The sequence below is a fragment of the Podarcis muralis genome, chromosome 8, assembly GCF_964188315.1.
Source record: "Podarcis muralis chromosome 8, rPodMur119.hap1.1, whole genome shotgun sequence".
NCBI classification, from domain to species: domain Eukaryota; kingdom Metazoa; phylum Chordata; class Lepidosauria; order Squamata; family Lacertidae; genus Podarcis; species Podarcis muralis.
Window position 1 is genome coordinate 23,613,968 of NC_135662.1, and position 24,314 is coordinate 23,638,281.

The 24,314-nt window shown below is 41.1% G+C and overlaps 1 protein-coding gene across 5 annotated transcripts in view; it reads right to left on the reverse strand.

The window, feature by feature from the left end:
• The window catches only part of VPS13B (vacuolar protein sorting 13 homolog B), a 357,629-nt gene that overhangs the window by 117,474 nt on the left and 215,841 nt on the right, over positions 1-24,314 (reverse strand). For all 5 annotated transcript variants that reach the window (XM_077932818.1, XM_077932820.1, XM_077932817.1 and 2 more), the window contains exons 31-33: positions 20,617-20,820; positions 15,583-15,709; positions 13,808-13,951 (exon numbers count right to left, since the gene is read on the reverse strand). In XM_077932818.1, coding sequence (XP_077788944.1) covers positions 13,808-13,951; positions 15,583-15,709; positions 20,617-20,820 — 475 coding nt within the window. The remainder of the gene's footprint in view (positions 1-13,807; positions 13,952-15,582; positions 15,710-20,616; positions 20,821-24,314) is intronic.

The window sequence follows — 24,314 nt, forward strand, 5'->3', positions numbered from 1 at the left end:
GGTACTATATTTTAACAACAGAGAAAACTCCTCAGGTCACATAGTCAAGACAGAATATACTTCTGAAGTGGGTGCGTTGAATGAAGAATGCTATACATGTGCATGAAGCAATTCCATTTTATTTTAGTTATGATTATGTAACAAGACTATTTAAGTCCTCTTTCCAACTTGCATCATAGTCATTTTCAAACTCTCATCTAAACATCTTTAGCCAATCATGAGCTCATTTTTCACATCACATAAAATATGGAACAAATTGCAAGCGTGAAACCACAGAGTAAACGTGCCAATCATATCTTCTTCTTCATTATGACGTCTGACCCAATTTTGTGCTCCAGCTAAAAGTTAAATGTTTTTTGTGGGCAAGAATATCATGACTAAAGCATGAACATTAATTCTGATTTCTTCTATCAGAATTTTAGAAAGGGGGTCATTTTTTTCTATTCCTATGGAAATGGAAATCCTTTCAAGTCCACATCAGCTCAAAATATGAAGAAAAAAAACCACCCATAAATAATTACAGTACAGTGTGGGGATTATGGAGCCAGTGTTGTGGAGTCATTAAGTGTGTTGGAATAGGACCTATGAGACCCAGGTTTAAATTCTTATTCAGCCATTAAGAGCAACTCTCAGTCTAACCTAACTCACAGTGGTGGTGGTGTTCCTGGCATTGAGCAGTCGAGACAGATTAGGAATTCTGGTGGTTTACTGCCTGCCTTGCTGCCCAGCATTCTCCCTGCCTGAGCTGACAGAACTGGTCTCGTAGGCAGTGCCAAGGATTCACAGACTGCTGGTTTTGGAAGACTTCAGCATCCTACTGAGGTGACTGGTTCTGGGGTGGCTCAAGACTTCATGGCTGCCATGACAACTGTGGGGTTGTCCCAACATGTCACTGGCCCAATGCATGTGGCAGGCCACACTCTGGACTTTGTTGTCTCAACAGGGCAGGAAGAGAGTGATAAGAAAGTAGGAGATACTGGCACCAGTCCTTTGTCATGGTTAGATCATTTTCTGTTGGGATTGAGGCTTTCAGAAACCTTTCCCCTCTCCAGAGGCAGGGGACCAATTAGGATGATCTGGCCTCAGAGGTTGATGGGTTTCCTGACAGCTCTGGAGAATTTTTTTAGCTGCCATGACTGGCACTCCTGTTGAAGCCCTGGCCAAACTCTTGAACATCCAAATGGCTTGGGCTGCTAACACGATTGCCCAGAGCTTAGGGCGAGAGAACAAGCTGGGAGACAGCTTGAACATAAGTGGAGGAAAACTGTGTTCACCTCATTTTATCCTCCTACTAATCCTATGAGATAGAATAGGTTGAGAAGGGGAGGGGGTGACTGGCATGAAGAAATTCACGATAAGAAAGTGAGTTTCACAGCAAAGTGGGGATTTGTGCCAAGAGCGCCAAAGTCCTAATCCAGCACTCTCAACATACTGTGACTTAATATGAAAGCCAGTTTGGTGTAACACTTTTAAACAAATTTCTTAAGGTGACAGCATTCTATTTAGATAAGGAGAAGCTTTTAAAAACATATTTGGAATAAACAGCTAAGATGTAGTATTTGTGGGCTTTGCAATATAAAACAGGAGAATAGTTAGCTGTTCAAGGTCTAAATAACTATTTAAAATTTAAACAGTTAAAACAAAATACAAACCATTTCGCTACCAAGCTAGGTTTGTGAAGTTTTAGTAAAATTTATTTAAGCTATACATGAGACATTAAAAAAGGTCTGACACATTTTATCCAATATTTTGATAGACTTTGAAAGGGACTAGCTAGAATATTCATCTCTTTTAGACCACTAAAATAAGGTAAGACAAAGAAAAAAGAAATATAATCCCAATAACAAAGAGGTCTGTTTCAGATAACCAAATAACATAGACCTTAAAATCTGGACTGAACCCAATCTTGCACTTAACACTCAGGTTAAACTGCTTGATCCATAAGGGTTAGTTCTCAAACACATTGAAAAATAAATAAAAATAATTCAGATTAACTTTTTTAAAAAAACGAGGGCAGAAATCTATTTTGGTTCAAGTACATGATTTATCTTTTATGTTTTTGATTCCACAATTTTTTCATGATTTTTCTTAGGGAAAATCAACTTCTTGGGGGCAATTATCATCTTGGTAATGGGCTAGCATGCTGAATTTTACTAGGGGGAAAAAGTAAATGTTAAGTCTTTATCAACAGAGGATTACATAATCCATTGCAACAAATGTTTATCCTTTGGAATAACATACGAAGTTAAGGTCATGTGAGTGGGGCACTTATATTCTGGAAACTGTATGCTAAGGATAGAATCACATCTGATTTTTACAAGAAATAAAAGAAAAATAAAGAGACCATGTTAAACTCCCATTACCTTCTCTGCCAGCAAAAAATGCTTAGGATGAAGTAGGCTAGATATTTAAGATGGCAGGGCAGATGATAAACCTCAAAAACGGCTTCTACTCTTTTGTACTAGAACAATGGTTGAGATCAACTGCAAGTGCCACCTTGACTGTACTACCTGCTACCAAAAGAGTGCAAAACTCTGTGAGAGGACTCTGAGGAAGCCCAGCATCACAGCTCTAGAGTTCTCAGAAATTGGTTTAAATCAAGGGGAACCAATGTGGTGCACCCCAGATGTCACTGGACTACAACTCCTATCACCATTGACTGTTGGCTATATTTGCTGGGGCTGGTGAAATTTGCAGTCCAATAACATCTAGGGAACGCCATGTTGGCTACCTGTGAATTCAATCACAGCAGACTGCCAAGAAGCATCACTCTGACCTTGCTTGCTCAGGCTGCTATTTAAAGTGAGAAAAACCCAGAACTGCTTGCATGCTGCCCCGATCCACAATCATTTTTAGAGGATGATTAAATCCTAGTTCCTTTGCCCATGAATGTGTGTGTGCTCTTCTATCTGTAAACAATACATGAATTACGTACTAATTCTTGTACAAGTACTAAAGAAAAACGTCACATGGCATGTGAATGCACCACTAGTGTCAAGGAGAGCACTGGCTTACAAATAACTTTCCATTTCTTTATTAAGGGAGGCAATGTTTCCAATGAAACTTTCCTAAAACCTAATTAGATAAGCATTTGTTAATACAAAAAGAAGAAAACGTAGCATACTTTGAAACCATAAACCAGTAATTGTTACTCCAATTATTGGGGTTTTTAAAAAATCTATATGCTACACTGGATTAACGGGGATTAACATAGGAAAAGCTGCCATTTGTGCTGTCTGGTCCCATGACGTTATCATTTGTTTCATACTAATGCACACACTAATACACATTACAACAAACTCTGACACTTTAGTTAGTAAGAATGGCTTCTTTCCACACAGTTGCCACATGGAGGCTGCCAGATACTGCCTCTGTATGGTAGCTTGGACTGCAGGGTGGGCAGATATCTGTGTGAGCTGCTTCTCATGATATGGACCTCTTAGGGTGGTTGCCTGAAACTGGCTCCATGTGGTGGTGATGCTTCATGTGTATATGCCAACTCATTGTGTGGCATGTACCTTACCATGTGGTTTCTCTGCACGCAGCCCCAAACATTCCTGCTTCAAACAGACTCTGCATGGCAAGCCATTTTATAGATCATGGTGTGTTACGTGGGAACAGTTGCCAAGTAGTTTCACTGTTTCAAACAGTGTCTATGTGGTGGCCATATTGTACTCAGTGGCCCTCAGCACTCGCTAACCACATGGCTTCTGTCCACACAATTTCCAAGCTGTTTCTGACAGTGTAGAAATAAGACACATGGGTGGGAGCCAGTAAACATAAACAATTTGCTGCACGGAGCAGCCACTCAGCTGAGATAGCTTCAGGTGGCCTCCACATGGTGGCTGTATTGTGAGAAGGGAACGTTGCTAGGGCACCTGAAGTATGAATTTTCAGAAAAAGCAGCAGTACATTTGCATTACATTGATTACCTTTACCATACATGTTTTAACTTTTGGATACAAAATACAGTTAGCATCTCACAGATTAATGGAAGTGTGTAAAACTGTATGAAAAATGTGTGGATTTTAAGAAATAATCTCTCTCTGTATGTGTGTGTGTGTACAGATTTTTCATCAGGGATGGTAACAAATCAATGGCATCTGCACAGCATGTGTATCAGCCACTTCACATTTAAGCTGTCTGGCTTCTTGTATACGGCTTTCTGAAATCTGTGTTATCAATATTTATGGTCCCCCCCCCATGAAATACAAATGGCAAAGTAGCCTTAAATTTACTTGAAACAAAAAGGCAGCACTTTATAATTAACGACAAGAATATTTGGATTGTAACTTCAAATTCAAAGTGGTAAAAAAAAAAAAAAATGGACAAGTCATTTGTCCATATCAGGTTTAAGTGGACTGTAGTCTTTTAATGCCGCAGTGTGGAGTTCATTTTAGCAGAAGTGCACCCCAAGTTTATACCATGAGATTTAAAATAAATTGAATTATCTGTCCATTTGATACACACACACAGTCTAGCCAGTCCACACACACTTTCCTCCATGAGCATGCACCAAATAACCCTCTACTGGAAATACCCCTTCCCACAACCCCCTGAATTCATGTAAGGACTCTGTGTGTGTGCAAACTATAATTCTCCTTGAATTGGCTGTACCACAGACAAGTTTAACAAATGCCTTTTCCTTCTTCCCCCTGCTATGTGGAGGGGTCATAGCTTGGTGGCAACTACATGTTTTGCAGGCATATGGCCCCAGGTTAATCCACAACGTTTCCGTTTAAAAGATCTGAGAATGACGCTTGCCTGAGACCTTGGAGAGCCATTGCCAATCAGATCAGAACAGTGGGGTAGGTAGAACAATAATCTGACTCAGAAAAAGGTAGCTTTTTAGAGAGCCAGCGTGGTGTAGTGGTCTTGTAATCTGAGGAACCGGGTTCGCATCTCCGCTCCTCCACATGCAGCTGCTGGGTGACCTTGGGCCAGTCACACTTCTCTGAAGTCTCTCAGCCCCACTCACCTCACAGAGTGTTTGTTGTGGGGGAGGAAGGGAAAGGAGAATGTTAGCCGCTTTGAGACTCTTTAAAGGGAGTGAAATCCAAACTCTTCTTCTTCTTTATACTTAACACTCCTTATACTCCCCTTCTGCTACTGTCTTGGAGAATACCAAGGTTTCTTTTAATGGGGTGTTCTACAACAGAGGACTGCACAGAATCCTATTGAGCAGAAGATGGGGGCGGGCATAATGCATATGTGATGTCGGGAGGAGCCAGAGGGAGGAGTCGAACGGAGCAGCAGCAGCACACCTTCAATGACCAGTGGCTCCTTCTCTTTCATGTGCAGCCTCTTCTTCTTGCCACCACCACCACCACCAGCCAGGGACTGCTTCCCCTGTCTTTCCCCTTACGCAACAGGTGGAGGAGGAGCCACCAGCCACTGAAGCCAAGGTGTGCTACCCTCAGTTCCACAACTGGCCTCCTCTTTCTGCCATCACCAGCTAGGAGCTGTTTTCCTGCTCCTTCTCCTCTGAAGCAGCAGGAGCAGGAGGCGGTCACTGAAGCTGTGCCACGCTTGGCTCCACAATTGGCCTCCTCCACCCCTAATCATTCTGAACATTGGAGGCCTTGCCCCCGCCCCCAAATATAGGCCTTCCCATAAAAAAGCTGGGACCCTGGGAGTTGGTGCCTTTTTATATTGATATTGTATTTTGATATTCGTGCTTTATTATAATTATGGGATGAGATTCATTTCAGTGGGTCTAATCTGAGTACAACTTCAATTGGATATTGCCCGTAACTTTTTTGTAATCTGCCCTGATGAAGGATAGAGTATACATTCCTTAAATTGACAAATAAATGAAATGAAATGAAGCCCTGATAGGGGACATCCCTACTTTTTTTTTTTGGTGAGGAAATAACGGCAAGAAAATTAATGGTTATCTGCACTCTCAGAAACAAATATTTATATACTTATCCAGCAACAGAATTTGACACTGGACTTGTATCTGTCCAATGTACCCATACAAAATCTTATTTTCAACATGTCTACCTTTTATTTTTGTCTGACCTTTAAGAACTTACCATTTAAAAACATTTTAACCCTCTATTTAGTTGCTGCCATTCTTTTAAACTCATTTAAATGTCGATTGTTGTTTTCTGTTCATATGTTTTTGTCTGACCTTTAAGAACTTACCATTTAAAAACATTTTAACCCTCTATTTAGTTGCTGCCATTCTTTTAAACTCATTTAAATGTCGATTGTTGTTTTCTGTTCATATGTTTATTGTGGACTATACTACTGTTGTTGCTGTCAGCCATCTTGGTTATGTTTAATGGAAAAGGAGACAGAAGTGCTTGTAAATAATAAGAAAGCAAATGGAGTAGTAATTACAGGAGAAAACATGTGATTCAAAAGAATGTCCCTTTTACAATATAAAAGTTAGAAGTTATTCAGACCTACCCCTACTACTAATTGAAACAGGGGCCCTTGGGTGCAAATACGTATCTAAATAAATGCCATCATTTTTATTTTCTCTGAAGCGTTTGGCACAAAATTAGATCCTTTTGCACAACAAACAACCTAACCTGCTACTTCATTTGTTATGAATATGAACTGCCTGCTTGGGGTTTCCGTCAGACACAGCAACATCTGATGGTCTCCCCATTGCTTTTTTGCTTCCAGCCTGATAAAGAATTTTGATGAACATGAAAGAAAACTTGCTCACTTGTTTGCAGATTTATACACAGAAGACCCCAAAGAAAGGATAAGGCAACATTCAAAGTTATGTGAGTGGACTTTCATTCACGCAGTGGGGCTTTGTCATCCCTTCTGTGTGTTCACCAGATCTTCTTCAGATTGGAGCCTTTGGAGCAAAATATGTTCCAAAGGGTCTCACAACCCTTTGGAACATATTTTGGGAGTGCGCAAGGCACTGAAGTATGGAGGAGAGGCTGTCTGGTCACTGGAGAAGAAGCCTCTTCCATTGGTAGGTGACCACTGTTGGAGGTCATCAAGTATCTTTAGTGAACTACAGAAAAGTTTCAGCTTCATTCTTCTTTCAAAATTAAGATTTTTTTTCCTAAACTAGCAAATGTGCCTGATTCCTTCAACAGTGCATTGTCTACAAATATTTCTTCTGTGAAGTAACATGCCAGATGATTTAGGTTGCTTCTCCATTACCTTAAGTAATGTAAGGTTAACTTTTGCAAAACAAGTTTTAACATAAAAGAGCTGTGAGATCTTTGTTATGTTAACCGAAACTAAACAATCCCACAGAAGCTTCTATATTTGTCTTAAATGCTTTAATCTCAACGACAGATAAACAAGTAAAATGAAAACTCTAAAAAGAATGGCAATGTTAAGGAAGCAAGTTCTACCAGAATAAGGCAACTGTGTATGAATTAGGATCTGAGAACTGTAGCATGAGGTATCAACAAATTCAGAATGTGGCATTAGCATAAAATAATGCCTTGTCCTTTAGCACCTACCTAGATCAAAGAGCAACCATTTTTGGCCTTAATTATGTGGTTCCTCTTTAGCCTCTACACAATATGTTTTTTGTTTTGTTAAAATATAAACATTTAATTTACTCTATAACACTGGTTTCAGAAGTATACATATGTTATTCCTTACATATGGTTCTTTTGGAAGTGGGTTTAATTTGATGATTACTTGATATTTGTGAACGAAGTAATTACTGCTTCCAAATCCATCTAGTCCACGCAGTCTTGATACACTCAGCTTTTGCTGCCCACATTCTAAAACCACCTTGTTATTCAATTATTGTAATGTAGCAGTAGCATTTTGCTTTTGTACTTTTGGAGGGTTCCTTTTATATCATATAGTCTCCAAGTCAATATTTAAAATTCAGACGAAAACAAAATTACATAGAAGAAGCATGGCTGCTGAAGGGGTGGGGGTAGGGTGGTAAGAATGGTATGACTGCTCTGGGCCTGAACTGCTTAAAAGGCCTGCCAGCCACCTCCCGTGGAGCATGCTGGACTGACAGTCCCCTGTTTCCAGCTACAATGCACCATGCTAGCTTCTGCCGATCCTCAAAGGGCTATACGTGTACAGCTGCATCAGAGAAGGACTAGAGGAAGCCAACAAAGCATGTTAGTCCCTGACGCCTCCTTCAGAGCAAAAGAACCCTCTTGCTGCCTCCTTTGTCCCCTTCAGTGTGTGTAGGAGACAGAAGATGTTGAGGCTTTAGTCTCCTCTCCATCCTGACCCTACCTGTGTTTAACTTCAACCAAATGGTGAATTTAACTTGTGTTATATCATCCCAGGAATCGTGGCCAGCACTGGCTGGGAGGCTACCCCTAGAGAACTCTGCACCACTGCAAGTGAGTTTGGGCCTTAAGTAAAGTTTAAAAACAGGGGAAATTCTCAAGATAGAGACTTTGTTGTTTAGTCGTTTGTCGTGTCCGACTCTTTGTGAGCCCATGGACTGGAGCATGCCAGGCACTCCTGTCTTCCACTGGCTCCCACAGTTTGGTCAAACTCATGTTGGTAGCTTTGAGAACACTGTCCATGCATGCACACAAAAGCTCATGCCAATAACAAACTTAGTTGGTCTCTAAGGTGCTACTGGAAGGAATTTTTTTATTTTGTTTTGACTACGGCAGACCAATATAGCTACCTACCTGTAACTAAAACTAGGCATTCAGTGATAATCTGAACCTATAAGCCAACCCTTCACCAAATGGTCTCAAGATGGATAATAAAAATACAATTTAAAAAACAAATAAGGATTACCTTAAAATCATAAAACAAACCGACAAAATAACAGAATAGCAGTGTATATTAATACAGAGGAAGGGAAGACATTGCTTCAAAAAAAGTTCTGGGTTAAGAGGTGCAGCTGCGACAATCACAGAAAAACATACTGTGATGCAGCAAGATGCATTTCAGAGGTGTGGTCATTCCACAACCTGGGGGTGACCACAGAGAAGTGTTAGGGACTGGCTGGACACTGAGGAGTGGTGGCTGGATTCTGGGCAGCAGAGGATGGAGGGGTTGGAGACTGACTTGGAAGAAGTGATCAGTGAATGGGGAGAACCTGTAACAGCCAGGAATGGAGAGGCAGAGGCAGGAGAAGTTGCAGGATTGGAGAGTGAAGAACAGTTGCAGGAGGAGGGAGAGAGAGGTTGGCCTGGTGTTTCTAGTGTTTAATTCAGTTTAATTTAAACAATTCAACATGATTCCTTGCAAAATAATTTTATGGCATTATGCATTAACACAGGCAATAGGCTTCCTGGTCTCCCTCTAAAACAATTCCATTCTGAATGTCAACATCTGATTTCTAGTAGTGATCTCTTGCGAAACACTAACATTTCCCCCTTTCCCTTGTGTTTACATCCTGCAAATATTTGCAGATTTATGGCTTTTCTTTTCCATTTGTCATTTCTTAGTCAAACTATATATATTTCGCTTCAGAAACCTTGATAATAAATCAGCCTAAAGTTGGATATTTTTTGTTGGTTTTCTTTGAACTTTTAGTTTGCAGATGCTTCAAAGGGCTGCCTGCTGGAGGAGGTGTTTGCAGCTTAGATAACAGAAGATGGCCTTCCTTTACGGGTGAAGGAAATGTGAGAGAGCTTCTAGCGGGAGCTGGAAAGCATATAGCAAGGGGAACAAATGTTTGGCTCTTTATTTCTTCTTCTGGCTGTTCATTCCTCAGAGAAGAAAAACATGGTTGTGAGAGGGAGGCAAGGGAAAACAAAAGCCCTCTGCCATAAAATAATTTATAACAACTCCCAGAGAAAGATAAAAGAAACGATCAAAATTCCTAAAGGCTGGAGCTATTACACAGTCTTTATGCTGATATGAAAGTTTAAAATGCAGTCTGAGGGTTAGTTAGGCATGGAGGGTTTTTAAATGGGCACTGCCAGGAAGCTTTCAATAAACACACATCATTGTGTTTGCTCCTGGATCTCTTGTAAAAGAATAGCTGTGTCAGGACATTTGCAGGAATACAGTGGTAAATTTTGAAGTTCAGGACCTTTCCTACTGCCACTCCTCAGGCACACAGTCAAAAGGGTGCTGTGGTGTATAGCATGTGAAACATTGGCTGCGGAGACCTGGGCTCACATCCTTGATAAGCCATGAAGCTTAACTGAGTGACTTTCTGAGTGAAACCTTCCAGATAAAGAGATCATGTGCCAGGCTAGACCTGTCCTTCAATAATGCATATTAAGAATGCTGGCAAACACCACTTTGGCAGATGACACCACCAAAAAATACAGTACCCAAATTGCAACCCCCCACATCTCTCCACCCCTACACTGCTGGGCATGCCATGTGGTCAGAAGTCAGCCCCATTAGAAGTGCTGGACAAGTGTAATTCTGCCTCATATGTGACAGAGAAGTTTGAGACTTCAGGTCTGACACTTGAGGATTAGAGAGGAAACAAAGCAAAGTTCCAGTTATAGATCCATCACAGCAAGGTCAGCAGCAGCCCACTGCAGCTGAAGGAGAAAAGGTCAGGATAGCTAAGAACAGCTGAAGCTAGGGGTAGCACCATTTTCATATAATTTACTCATTATTTTCACGAAAAGTCAAAATTAAATTTTATTACGATTCACAATGATATACCGTATTTTTCGCCCTATAGGACGCACTTTTTCCCCTCCAAAAATGAAGGGGAAATGTGTGTACGTCCTATGGGGCGAATGCAGGCTTTCGCTGAAGCCTGGAGAGCGAGAGGGCTTGGTGCGCACCGACCCCTCTCGCTCTCCAGGCTTCAGGAGAGCCCCACCGCCAGCCCCACAAGCTCTGGGGACAGCGGGGAGGCGGAACGCCACCATCCCGCTGTCCCCCGACTTTGTTAGAAGGCTGGCGGGGGGGGGGGAGAAGAAGCCTGCTCTTCCCCATCGCCAGCCCCGCAAACTCGGGGGATAGCGGGGAGGCGCAGCGCGCCATCCCGCTGTCTCCCGATCTGGTTTGGAGGCTGGCGGAGGGCTTCCCCCTCCCCCAGCCCCGCAAGCTCCCAGAGCGATGCCGAAGCTGCGTGCAGCTTCGGCATGGCTCTGGGTCCCGTTCTGGGGGCTGCGGTCGGGGGAAGCTCGGGCTTCCCCCGCCCCAGCCCCGCGCCTGGGGGGGGGGAAATAATTTTTTTCCTTTATTCCCCCCCCCCAAAATCCAGGTGCGTCCTATAGGGCGAAAAATACGGTAAAAGAATCCTCACATGTTCTCAAAATGCACCTTATAATTATATACCATGATCTGAACACTTGTATCGGTTCATAGCTGACATTATCAGTTGGTTCTGAGTAGCTTTAAAGCCCCCATGAACTTTACTAAATAGTAAGTACACACTTGTGTAACTGTTATAGTCACAGACTCATACACCACATGTTTAATGTTACTAAGCAACGGGCCCTAGATAGCAAAATCTGCCTTTTTTGTTTTGTATTTTGGCAAGAGACTGAGCCCCCCCCCCCCCCAGATTACAAGGCCCTGGGCTGTAGCCCACTCAGCCTTTATGTAAATCTGGAACTGATGGGAAGAAACAGCAAGGGCAAGGGTCTGGGCGGGGGAATAAACAGAAAGGTTAAATAGTGAGCAAAGGAAGAAATAGCAAGGCTAGGAAGAGTAGATATAGAATCTAAGGGTCGTGAGATTACTTTTTCTGTGACAAGTTACAAGAAAATAAGTCCTCTCCTTTCTCTACAGCAGAGAAACCAAACAACCTTGACATGGTTCCCTAATTTAAAGCAACACAACTTGTTTGCTCTTTCTGCTGCTTCCCACCCAGTCTCTGAAGTGCTGTGTTGGCTAAGCTCCTCCCTCTCAGAACAGAACCTCAGCAGACACCAACCACAGTAAAACTGGGGTGAATATTTTGAAATCTTTACAGTGGATTGGTTGTGGAAGCGGGTATGGAATGAATCACTTCATGCAAAGGCATTAAATAGCTATGTCCTGACTGACCAGTTGTTTCTATAGCAGAATACAAAATTGTAAGTGTTTTACCTTAAAAGGCCTATGCTAATTAAGAAGCGCATGAACTAGAGAGTGTGTGTCATTCTCTGGACATGATAAAAGTGCTATATATTTTTAAAGTGGTTTTCATTGTCAAAGTTTGTACGGTCTATGGACAAAGTGCCGGATTTCTGAGCAGTACCGTCCCTAAATTAAAATTCTGGGCACACACTCAACTTTATGATTCTATCCATTCCACCAAGATGGGAAACATTGCCTTGTAAGTTATTTATTGCAAATATTCCCATAGTATACTTGCTCTGAAAGCTAACTTCCAAAAGAGGCCCCATGATTGCAAAGTATCCAAGAAAAAGCAAAACGGTATGTCTTGTATTCAGCATTTCAACAAAAATAGAAACATTGCTATGACACAGACCTGCCATACCAGCGTATGTCTCTTTCTCACATACAGCCTCTCCGGTCATCATCCCTTCCAAGCAACCAAGTCATGCAACGCTAGTAAATGTTACATCATTTGATATATCCTATATATAGGAAGCAGACAGGGCAGTCCACTTTTCAATTAACACTTCTCCAGCTAATTCTCCTGGCCCCCAAGAAAGGTGTTGCTTATGAACAACTCAGTCCATTGACTGTGTCAAACAGCCAGTCAATGAAGGCCACCTGGATGAAAACATGAATATGGTAAAATGATGCACATATCACTTTGTCACCACATTCGACCATCCACTGAATGATCTGCCTTTCCGAAAAGAAAATGCATGGAGATGGGAAGGTGCTACCTTACCAAGGCAAGATAACTGATTCATAGCTCTGGAATCCATTACTGGCCAGAGGTAGAAGGTGGTGGTAGAAAGGATAAGAATGATACTGCACAACTGGCCTCCTCTGCCGGACAGTTGTGGCAAGTCAAGTGTCACAATTGTCCTTTTCTCTTGACACTCACCATGCTTCTAATAGACACAGCTAAAAACTTTCCTGTTTAGGCAAGCCTACCCTAATGGTTAGAAAGTTGAGGTAAATTTTTTATTTTGTATTGTAATTTTCATACGTTTTAAAGTAAGCTTGTTATTTTTTCTTGATTTTACTGTTTTATGCTTTCTAAACTGCTCTGAGGGTTTTTTTTATAATCAAGCGGTGTATACACTTTATGAAATAAATAAATACATGTCAAATTGATATTCAGCAAACTGAACCAACCTCACTGTGTGATTAAGATTAAGCCCACAACCCCCAATCAATCCCATGGTATAGGGCAGGGACTAGTATTTCTTGAAATTAAGTGAATACTGTAGCTTTTTAGTATTTATTTTGTTATTACTGTAGCTAAAGCCAGCATAGACCAGACCTAGATGGGAAACCACTTGGAACACCAGGTAAACTACTCTTAAGTATCTTAAAAGAAAAGGAAGATAAATAATACAATAAATGATATACCTAAGAAATGTGTTTAGGGACTTATGCTGGCTGTTTGGCCGTAATAATAAACATTTGTTCATGTGTTCAGGGACTGGGGTTAAAACTAAGGACTTCAAGGACTAGACATGCAAGCCTGCCTATCTGAACACCAGAGGTACGGATCATCCAGCAGGCCCATCAGAAGGATTGTGTCAATGTGATTTTGGCAGTTTTACTGTTGCCAATAATTGGAAGAAGAGAAAAGGAATACCCTCCCCCCTCAAATGATCTGGACACCATAAGGAGGCCAAGGAAATATGTACCACAAAGATGTCACAGGGTTTTGTCCCTGAATGGATAGAATGGAGAGACCCCAACACTGAGGTGACGTTTTCAGTAGCAGCGAAATGGTAACACACATTTCCAGCCAAAACATGCTGAAGAGTACATGGGGGGGGGGGGTTGCAGTATATGAACCATAGTAACTCTGAAAGAATGAAGTTACCTCTGCAGCTTTATTGGATGGTTCCAGTCCAACCATATTAGTCTGTATTAACTGCTGTAGGAGTTGTACTTGAGCCACACTGAGGAAGAAGTCCAGGCTTGTTGTCATATTCACTTCCAAAGAATGGCCACATACTAAAATTTCCTGTGAAAAACAAGTTTGTAAAACAAAGTCAATGGATACCAGCTGTTTCAAGGCAATTATGTAATTTTCTTTTCTAACCAAACACAATGTAGACTATTTATACTCTCCAAATTGGGACTATTAACATTTTCTTATCTCTTCAGGCAGAAAAGCACTGTGCACCATCTGTAAAAGGAAATCAGGTGGAGGAGTGGTGGAATAGCATACCACTAGGCTTCCAACAGGATATTTGATGATTAAGATACATTTTGTTTGTTTCATGTGTGAGGTCCTGTTTCTTTGTTGCATCAAACTCTGGGCTGTCAGAGACTCTATTCATGTTCTTGGCAGAGAACTACACTTCCCCTTTCTTTGCTCTCAATGGCAGATATACATTGTGGAATACAAACTCAGCTTGGTTTATAATGAAATTGTACATTGCAACCCACAAATAACCAACTTAATTGATTTGTAGCTGCCTGTAAACTACTGTTGACATCTTGGCAGAATTATAGTTAGATGACCATTATTTTATGGCTGTTGTTAAACACATAGGAAAAGCTTTTGACCATTTCTGGCAAATTACTTCCGAGACGGAAAGAAGAAAATGAGCAGGTTTGCTTACTAAGCAGATGCTCATAACCCTTATCGTGACATGTGCATAAGTATTTATTAGTAATCTGTAGTAGGCCTCTCCCTTCCTCACTGAATTTCATCAAGGGAATTGATTAAAAAAATAATAATAACCAAAACATGTACATTCTTTAACAAGAGCTACAGTAAAATTCATCTGTTACTTTTCATGGAATGCCTTCTCTACAGCACAGCAATTCCCTAGGTCATTTAACATTTTCCTTTAGATTTCCTTTCCAGCACATTTGCAGTAGCAAGTCAGCATTGTGAGGATGGGCCACAGCTCATCAACACACAATATCCCTTGAACATAGAATGCCCCACAACCCCCATATTTAACCCCTGGCATTTACAGTGAAAGGATAGCAAGGATAGGTTCCTTTTCCAACTGGGCTGAGAGCAAAGAGGGTGCTGTGTGATATCTGTAAGGAACTGATGAGAACGGAAAGGAAGGAAGCAACTGGCTGAAGCAAAAATCAAGAAAGCTGCAAGGAAATGTAGAGGTGGGCATTCTGGTCTGGAGCTGTGTCTTAAATCAAACACATGTATTTTAGGGAGAAATGTATAGAATTCAAATGTGTGTGTGTGTGTTTGTGTGTGTTGGAAAGGATGAACCAGGCATATGACTAGACACATGTGAAACTGACATGGAGCAGAAATAAACTAATTTGTCCATCCCTGCTGCCAGCCTAATCCACCTCACAGAGTTTATCTGTTAATTAAACAGTGTTCATGTGTGTTATAAATGTAATTAAGAAACACAGAAACACAGGCTAACATGCATACAATTACCATCTATTGCTCTTCTTAGCATACATGCAATAATCACTATTTCTGACCTACACACAAGGATTTACAGAAGACAGAGCCTTTCGAAAAACATTTTGATAGCTAATGCGGGTTTTTGTTTTATAATTAAACTCAACTTAATGTAGCATTTTAACTATTGCAAATATCTGCATTCAGAAAGATACATGAATCTGAAAGCCATGTGAGTACATCTCAAGTCAAATACCAACCTCTGTATGCAAATTCTCTGGTGAGATTACTTTTGTGAAAATGATGGCAGGAGCTGCAGTTATTCGCACTGTAAAGTCTGTTAAAATTGGAGTTAAAATAGCTCTTCGTTCTTGATGCCGCTTGATGCTAAAAGAAAAAGAAAATTTATATTAATTCCCAAACCTTAAAAAAGAACTTTCATTAGTGGAATCATATCACCCAATTTCTCTACTCAACTTAGATTACACGATTTTCACAACAGTGAGGGTTAGCAGAATGAAAACTTTTATTGGGAAATATATTCATCTGGATGAAGTTCAGTTTGTCCTGGGGCATAAAATTGCAGACCCAAGTAGGAAATTATTAAACATAACATACCATATTAACAGACTGCCTCACCAGTAGTGTGTTTATCATTAGATATATTTAAAGCATTTGACTGTGTAGAACTAAAGCACTTAATCGGAGTGATAACTTTTTTTGGATTTGGCCCTAAACTGGTAAGACTATTGGAAAATATTTATGATATTACATCTCCTACAATTAGGATAAGTAATACAAATTCACAAAAATATTAACTTAGCCTCAGGACAAAACCAAATTGCCCATTATCACTTGTATTATTTGCTCTAATTATAGAACCCTTGGCAATGAGATTACACCAAATTCTAGCAGGAAAGGTTGTAACTATCAATGGAATGGAATGGAATACATTCTGGGACTCCATGCTGATGATACTGTTTTATGTATTGCTTATAGGACTCAATTAATGCTGGAAGGTTATTGAGTATACAGTTGGATACCTTTTCAAATGTCTCTGGACTTAAGGTAAAATTTCAAAAAATGGAAGTAATGTTCTTTCATATTCCCCTGCAACCTTCTCCAAAATATTACAAAGCCCAATAGCTAGGAAAAAAGCTTCAGATACTTCGGCATTCAGGTTGCCCATAACTGATTAAACAAATTTTATTGGACAAATTATAGGAAAGTCTGGAATATAATAAATATGGACATGCAATGCTTGAACAAAATGAAACGTTCTATTATGGACCAAGCGCCTGCAATTAAAACAAATTCATATTTCAACCCGACAGACCACACAATTAAAAATCTTTGATTGTACCATCACCCAACTGTTGGGCGATCGGGGCCCCCAAATCTAAACAGCTATTACAATGCATGCCAACTTAGCAACATGACCGACCTAATGTCTGGCAAAAAGAGAAATATATGGAGCACATTAGAGAACTTGGTAATAGATGGTGTCCCTATAAAAGTAATAACTTTCAAAAAGCAAATTATGCTCTTTACGGTGGCTTACAAATCCATTCACATTTACAAACTTTCAAAATTTGGACAAAATGGTCCAACGGCCTCTCACCCATTATTCCATTACAGTTCCACTGGGTTTTCAAAAATAAATATAGAGCCTTTAATATAGATGTGTGGAAAGAAAAACAACTGTATTATTTGAAAGATGTTTACAAAGATGGACTACCGCTTACCGTTAATGAGATGGAAAATCAATTGGAATACAATGGCTATTAGGCTACCATTTAGGACGCGGGTGGCACTGTGGGTAAAAGCCTCAGTGCCTAGGGCTTGCCGATCGAAAGGTCGGCGGTTCGAATCCCCGCAGCGGGGTGCGCTCCCGCTGCTCGGTCCCAGCGCCTGCCAACCTAGCAATTTGAAAGCACCCCCGGGTGCAAGTAGATAAATAGGGACCGCTTACTGGCGGGAAGGTAAACGGCGTTTCAGTGTGCTGCGCTGGCTCGCCAGATGCAGCTTTTGTCACACTGGCCATGTGACCCAGAAGTGTCTCCGGACAGCGCTGGCCCCCGGCCTCTTGAGTGAGATGGGCGCACAACCCCAGAGTCTGTCAAGACTGGCCCGTACGGGCAGGGGTACCTTTACCTTTACCTTTACCTTTTAGGCTACCATTTAAGGTCTTTTTAAGCAAATTCCCAGGTTAAAAATGAAGTCATGAGGCAATTAATGGTTTATGAAAAAAATAATAGTGGAAGTAGAGTTGACATTTTCAGCCCTCTAGTATCATCACATTGGTTGATATTCAGAGAAAGGAAAGATCGTTCACTATTTTACTACACATCAGTACCAATTTCCTAGTCATTAAAATGGTCTTTAAGTTTCTTTTTTAATGGTTTGATCTAGGAAGATGGCTAAAGCAGGTATTAGAATTAATGCATCTATAAAGAGAAACTGAGGACAACGTTGTCTTCAAAAATGAGGTGTCCATTTCAGTGATCCCAAGGAAATAATATGAAATAAACCTGCACTTTCTTTATTAAGTCTTCCACACTGTACTATCCTTAAGTGTTCTGCTAACTTGACACAGCTGGGTACCATATGAGCATCCTCAACAAGGAACGGTGTAATGATGGTACTATGACCACACTATGTTCACTCCAGGATCCACTTAGGCATCTGTTACATATTTATACCTTTTTCAAAGACAAGACTTTCAGAAATTTTAAAGTAGCTGACCATCTTAGTATACCTTAAATAACATCTGTTTAGAGTAATAGAGAAAACAAGAAAGCTGTTGTATGTCCACACAAAATAATTATAAGGAGAAGTAATGGAGAAATACCAGCAATCACAAGTTTGGTTACATAAGTATATTAGTTGGGCCTTTCCATTCATGCACACTATAACAGTGCAGCTTACTACTGCGCTGCAAAAGATACGGGTCACTTAGCCATACAGCCATTCTACAAAAGGAGAATGGAAACTAGATCTCTCCTAATATCATTGATGCAACAATCAATTTAGTTATTGGGAAGCGCTAATGCGGGTTAAAAAAAATTATCAGAGAAGTCTGACAAACATTTTTACAGTAAGAGAAATGAAATACACGTTTCCTGTTGATTAGCTTATCATAGTACATTCAAGCCTCTATGCTGAATCCCAAGAAGACCTGCACAATTAAACATCCACATGGATTTTGCAGGAAATATCAGGGCACAGGAGCTGATGCTATCCTTTTATCATAGCTGTCCTGTGAAATCCACTTGGATTTTCCATTCCAGCCATATGTTTTCCACATGTTGCACATTCCCATGGCGGTGGGGGGAGGGAGCATGTTTGAATAGGTTCTCTACCACTACATCCCAGAGGAATATTTAGAATGCTCCATTATAAATTTGGCACCCATTGAAATAAGACACACAGGGACCTTAGTAAAGCCCATACACTGAGTTTTTAAACCTGAAACAATGGCATTCTGCAAAGAAGGAAAGGTGATCCATGTTCCCCTCCCTTTAAGAAATGTGCATAGAGGAATACACTGTGTTCTAATTTTCTTACATTTTGACCATTATCTAGTCTTTCTGATAACAGCTAAAAGCTCAAATCTGCCTAAATCGTTTAAACTACTGTCATTGATCCAGTCCTTAAGTGCTTCAGCTGAAGGCACCAAAGGAGTTTTTGATGTTTTACATCAAGAGTTTCAGTTATAAATATCAGCACATTTTACTTCATCTAATAGATAAGAGCAGTGAATCATTTGCAAAGCTTTTAAAGGCTCTTTAATTTTTAAGAACATCTGATAGGGGCCCCACCTGTGGTTTGTTTTTACAAACGTACATGCTATACAGTTATCATGATCATAGCTAAAGTTACTGTGGAATCAGCATTTCCTTTGCAAACTGCACTTTTTGGGGTTTATAGAAAGACTCGTTGCAGACAGAAAGTTGAAACAAAGTCTCCAGCTCTAAAAAGTCATTAAAAATTATATCATTTTAAAACAAAATTACAGTTAACATTTATGATTTATAAGAGTCAGTTTGATATTCTAATGTGTGTTAAATAGGGTGTTAGACATCTTGTAGTTTCCTAGTGTATGCTTCCACTGGGTTGGATCCATGTCTTCTGAGGTCTACTCTGTTGCCTTATCGCTGCATATTTATATTGCTGGGCTAACTCAGAATCCTGAATATGTAGGAGATTGTTCAAGACAGTGTGAACAGCTTGGATAGCCATGATAAAGAAAACAGAAACATAACTAAACAATACTAACTATAATTCAGGAATCAAAATGTAGTGCTTTAGTTTAATGCAAAAAAAAAAAAAAAAAAGCATTTATTCCAAGTCTACCATGTTATATCTCCCATGCAGAAGTAACAAAATGTCACCATCGATTTGTCACACTATAGCCCTGTGTGTACCATATACTTGTACAACAAATTGATTTGGGAGCAAAGCTCCACCCTTAAACCTTAGCACAACAATTCAGTATTCTGCTGTGAATGTAAACACACAGGTTATGTTGGTGTTATCCATATTGTACATTTTTGCAGGGTAGAGATTGTGCAGACAGACAGGCCTGGCATAAACTGTGTTCACCAGGCACAATCCCAACTCCCTCCCCCAGCACTCATTCTGAAAAGCATGTTAGCTGCACTGGGCTACTGTGACCTCTAACTGGAAAAAAGCATCAAAGTCTACTGTAGCAATATAATCAAAATGGAACACTAAAAATGGAAGATGTCAAAGTAACATTTATAAGTAGACTTGAGCTGGAAGCCCTCTTTTGCATATCAACAAATCAGCAGAAATTTGTCATTTCAGAAATTGCAGCTGTTTTCATTTACAGAAGCACAGAAACTGGTTTGCAGCCAACAAAGGGGGGGGGGGAGACTCTTTTTGTCCTCTGCCGGCTTAAAAATGTCTAAACTGGTTTTGTTCAAACTTTGTAAAAGAACAAAAGGGTAACAACTCTGTTGTTCATAGACTGGAAATGTGAATGCCAGGTTTCAGCCTGGAGTTATATTTTATGGCCATATTATAAGCTATTATGGAAATATAGACATAACTTTATCTGCACGGAAATTACAGTGCAACAGTGCTACAAAACAAAAACTTTAAGTGTATTGTCCAGATCTCTGGCTCACGGGAAACATGCTTGCTAGGGAATGCAAACACACTTGAATGTACAAACAACAGCATGCTCAGCTGAAATATGTGGGATGTTATTATCATAAAGTTTTTTTTGCTCAAGAATACGAGGCACTATTTTCGCACTGCTTTCTTACCTACTAGCCATATTCCACTCAAGGGCTGGATTCTGAGAATTCCTTTCATTCTCTGGCACTGTCCTCCCTTTACCATTCTCCTTCTCTGGCTTCAATTGATCCCACTGAGCAGTACCAATGTTGATGGACTGGAGGTCTATTTGATACTGTCTGTCTTCCACCTCTGATCCAGGATCACGAAGAATCCCCAGATTCAGTGCTCTCCTATAATGACAAAAAATAAAATAAAATAAATAAAGAGATAATAGAGAGAGGTTGCATTGTTTTCATCTCTGAGATTATGGACTGGAGCAAGTCTCAAGGCCATAATGTGGGCAGAAAGTCTAAACAAACAGTAACTTAACAATAGGGTTAATTATTAGGTCAATGGTTGTTATGGCCCTGGGGCTGGACTCTCCTTCTTTGGAGGATGAGGTTGGTGATTCAGAGTGGGAGGTGTAAATGGCTTTAAGGTCACCCTCAGAAGCACCTTCTCTATTGAAAAGGCTTCTGGACTAAGGATGTCATATGGTCTTCTCTGACTCATCTCAGAAGCCCCAGTACAACCAAATTCTCCTCTGTTCCACTGCATCCCTTTAAATGAAGAAGCATCTAGTGAAGGTGGAGCCAGCTACCGAGACAAATCTGCAGCTCCTACAAAAGGCTCAGCTGGAGAGCAATTGCTGTAGAAACATTATGTGAGCTCTGCTCTCATGTAGCATTCAGCCTGAGTCCTGCACAGCTAGAGTACCCTTGTTTTGCCTTATCCGCCTCATCTTGCCTCTGTTGAGGTCAGTATGTGCATGAGAACAAATACTTGGATCCAGAGTTTGCATGCTAACCCTCTACTCTGCCACATCTCAAAATTAACGAGGGGAAATTGCCATGTGGACTGCCCTTTACGTGTTAGCCACAGACAATGCCCAGTCCTGTATCAGAGTAGAATGGAACGACTGCCCCATTTGTACCCAGTGTAGCAGACAAAAGTTGAGTTCGGAGACCTGGGGTGCATTTTAAATTGCTGCAAAACAGGAGCAAGACACTTATGTGCTAGTAAGAGGGGGCGGAATTGAAGTGAGGAGCTCACCTCTAAACATCAGATGACCTTAGCCGTCAAATTACAGATTTGAGAATAAGGGGCCAACAGCCTCAAAAATAAGGGATCAGCAGCCAAAATAAGGGATTTTGCTATTGTAAAGAGTTACATACATTGGTAGGATTGACAGATGCTGTCAATGCCGGCATGAGGCGGTTGCGGCGCCACGGCGGCCGCTGAAGCGCCACCCTTCTGCATCCCTCCCCATCCCCTCCTCCTCCTCCTCCCTCAGGCCGCCTCCTCAGCTGCCACCACCGCTGCCGCCTCTGGGCTCGCAGGCGGCGGTGGCGAGAGTCTCTCTCACTGCCCCCCACCAGGCGGGGAAGGGTCGATGGAACTCCTCGCGCCAGGACAACGGAACCAGCGTGCTCCCTCTCTCGCAGCGGAGGACCCTGAGCCGCTGCTCCCCTCCTGAGCCAGATGAGCATGAAACCCGGGAAATTTAAGGGACATCATCAATAAGGGACGGCAGCGGGACACGGCGCTGGGATAAGGGAGTTTCCTGCCAAATAAGGGACGGTTGACAGCTATGCAGATGACTCTTCATCAATACCCTAATGCACATGTTTACAACAATAAAACACAGTCACAATGCAATAAGACTGAGAATAAAGCAAGGGATGGCTGGCATGTAGTCCTCCAGATGATGTTAGACTACAGTTCCCATCATCCCTGACTACTGGCAATGCTGGCTGGGGCTGATGGAAGCTGGAGTCCAACAACATCTGAAGGATCCCATGCCAGCCACCCCAAAACAGTGTTAAACAACCCAACCAACAGCAAAATTAATTTACAATTAAAATAAATTAAAAGCCTGGTGAAAAATAAAAGTGCTTGACTGCTCATTTAAAAAGCATAATGGAACGGTCAAATCTCTTGTGGGGGGGGGGGGGAGTTACAGATCCCCATCTCATATTACCAACACACTCCCCTTGGCAGTGAAACAGATTAGGGCCTATGATGATGTTCGTAAATGATGTTCAAGTTCATTTTCCTTCTGCTACACAGTTCAGGCCAAAAACACGCCGGGACAACTCAGAGAATTAAGCTAATGTTCTCTGGGGTACAAGCGTAGTTGTTTCTGTCTCTCACCCCTGTTCCAAGACCCTGGAGATTTTCTTGGGACTTTAAAATCCAGGTGAGGCATGACCCAAGGCAATCAGTGGCCCCTCTGAACTTTACCCTGGTCACATTCTGCAGCATAAGAACATTATAGAAACTAAAAACTGGACTGTAAGGTATGCTAAAGACTTCCTGATCCCTGTTGTAAAAGCTTCTCTTAATCACTGTGACATATTACATTAGACGTACAATTTATTGTATCCAATACGTTCTCTACTGTTCTCTTTGCAGGTGGCATCAGAGAATAAACTAAAAGCCTACTATAGTTGGTAAATAATATACTAATGTAATACACCCAAAGAAGACCTTAAGCATGTAACAGGAAACATAACTTTGATGTTTTCCTTTTTAAATTGATTTAGTCTGGGTCAGGCATTTTGTATGTTTATATAAGACACAGCTCATGTTGAATCAGTTATTACTCACTGCTGAATAGGCATAATTCAGAGGTTCATTGTAAGAAAGTCAAATGTATTCCCTTACAGGTCAGTTGAGACTTATAAAAGACTGCAGAAACCAAAAATAAAAAAATAGAAGTTTTGAAAAAGGATATAAATAATAGTGATGTATGGCTTAATCGTATTTATTAAAGGAAGCCTTACTTTCACACATTTCTCTTCACTCCAAAGCTAGGGGAATATTCATATTATATATTGGGAATGTCTGGCTCTGAAGGTTATTGTTCGGAAGCTTTGGTTTCCTGGGTGACTGGGAAAGCCACACTCCCACCTGCCTCAGTCAGCATACTTTACACAGGGTTGTAAAGCTAAAACATGGAATATGGATGCACTGTAACCTGCCCTTAACCAGGCTCCAGAGACCGTGTATGCACATTCTTTAGGGTCATGTGATTTTCCTCTCCCCAATGGATTACTGCCCTCAAATTCAAAAAGCAAAAAATAATCTGGTGCAAGCACTTTTCAAAAGGAGGACAAATGCTAGCTTCCATGTGCTGTGTTTCCCATGCTGTATTTGAAATGTTCTTGCTTGTGCCCAAGAACCAAAATGAACTCAGGGCAATTTGAAGAGCAATTCAGAAGCTTGAGAAGGTGTCTATGGCAATAAGGTAAAGGGACCCCTGACCATTAGGTCCAGTCGTGTCCGACTCTGGAGTTGCGGTGCTCATCTCGCTTTATTGGCCGAGGGAGCCGGCGTACAGCTTCCGGGTCATGTGGCCAGCATGACTATGCCGCTTCTGGCGAACCAGAGCAGTGCATGGAAATGCCATTTACCTTCCTGCCAGAGCGGTATCTATTTATCTACTTGCACTTTGATGTGCTTTCGAACTGCTAGGTTGGCAGGAGCAGGGACCGAGCAACTGGAGCTGACCCTGTCGTGGGGATTCAAACCGCCGACCTTCTGATCGGCAAGTCCTAGGCTCTGTGGTTTAACCCACAGCGCCCTTTAAAAGTGTTAACTGCACAAACTGCCTTTTGTATTCTGTTGAATAAAAAATGCAGATTAAAGAATTATACTAAAACCAATTACTTTTCAACAAAAA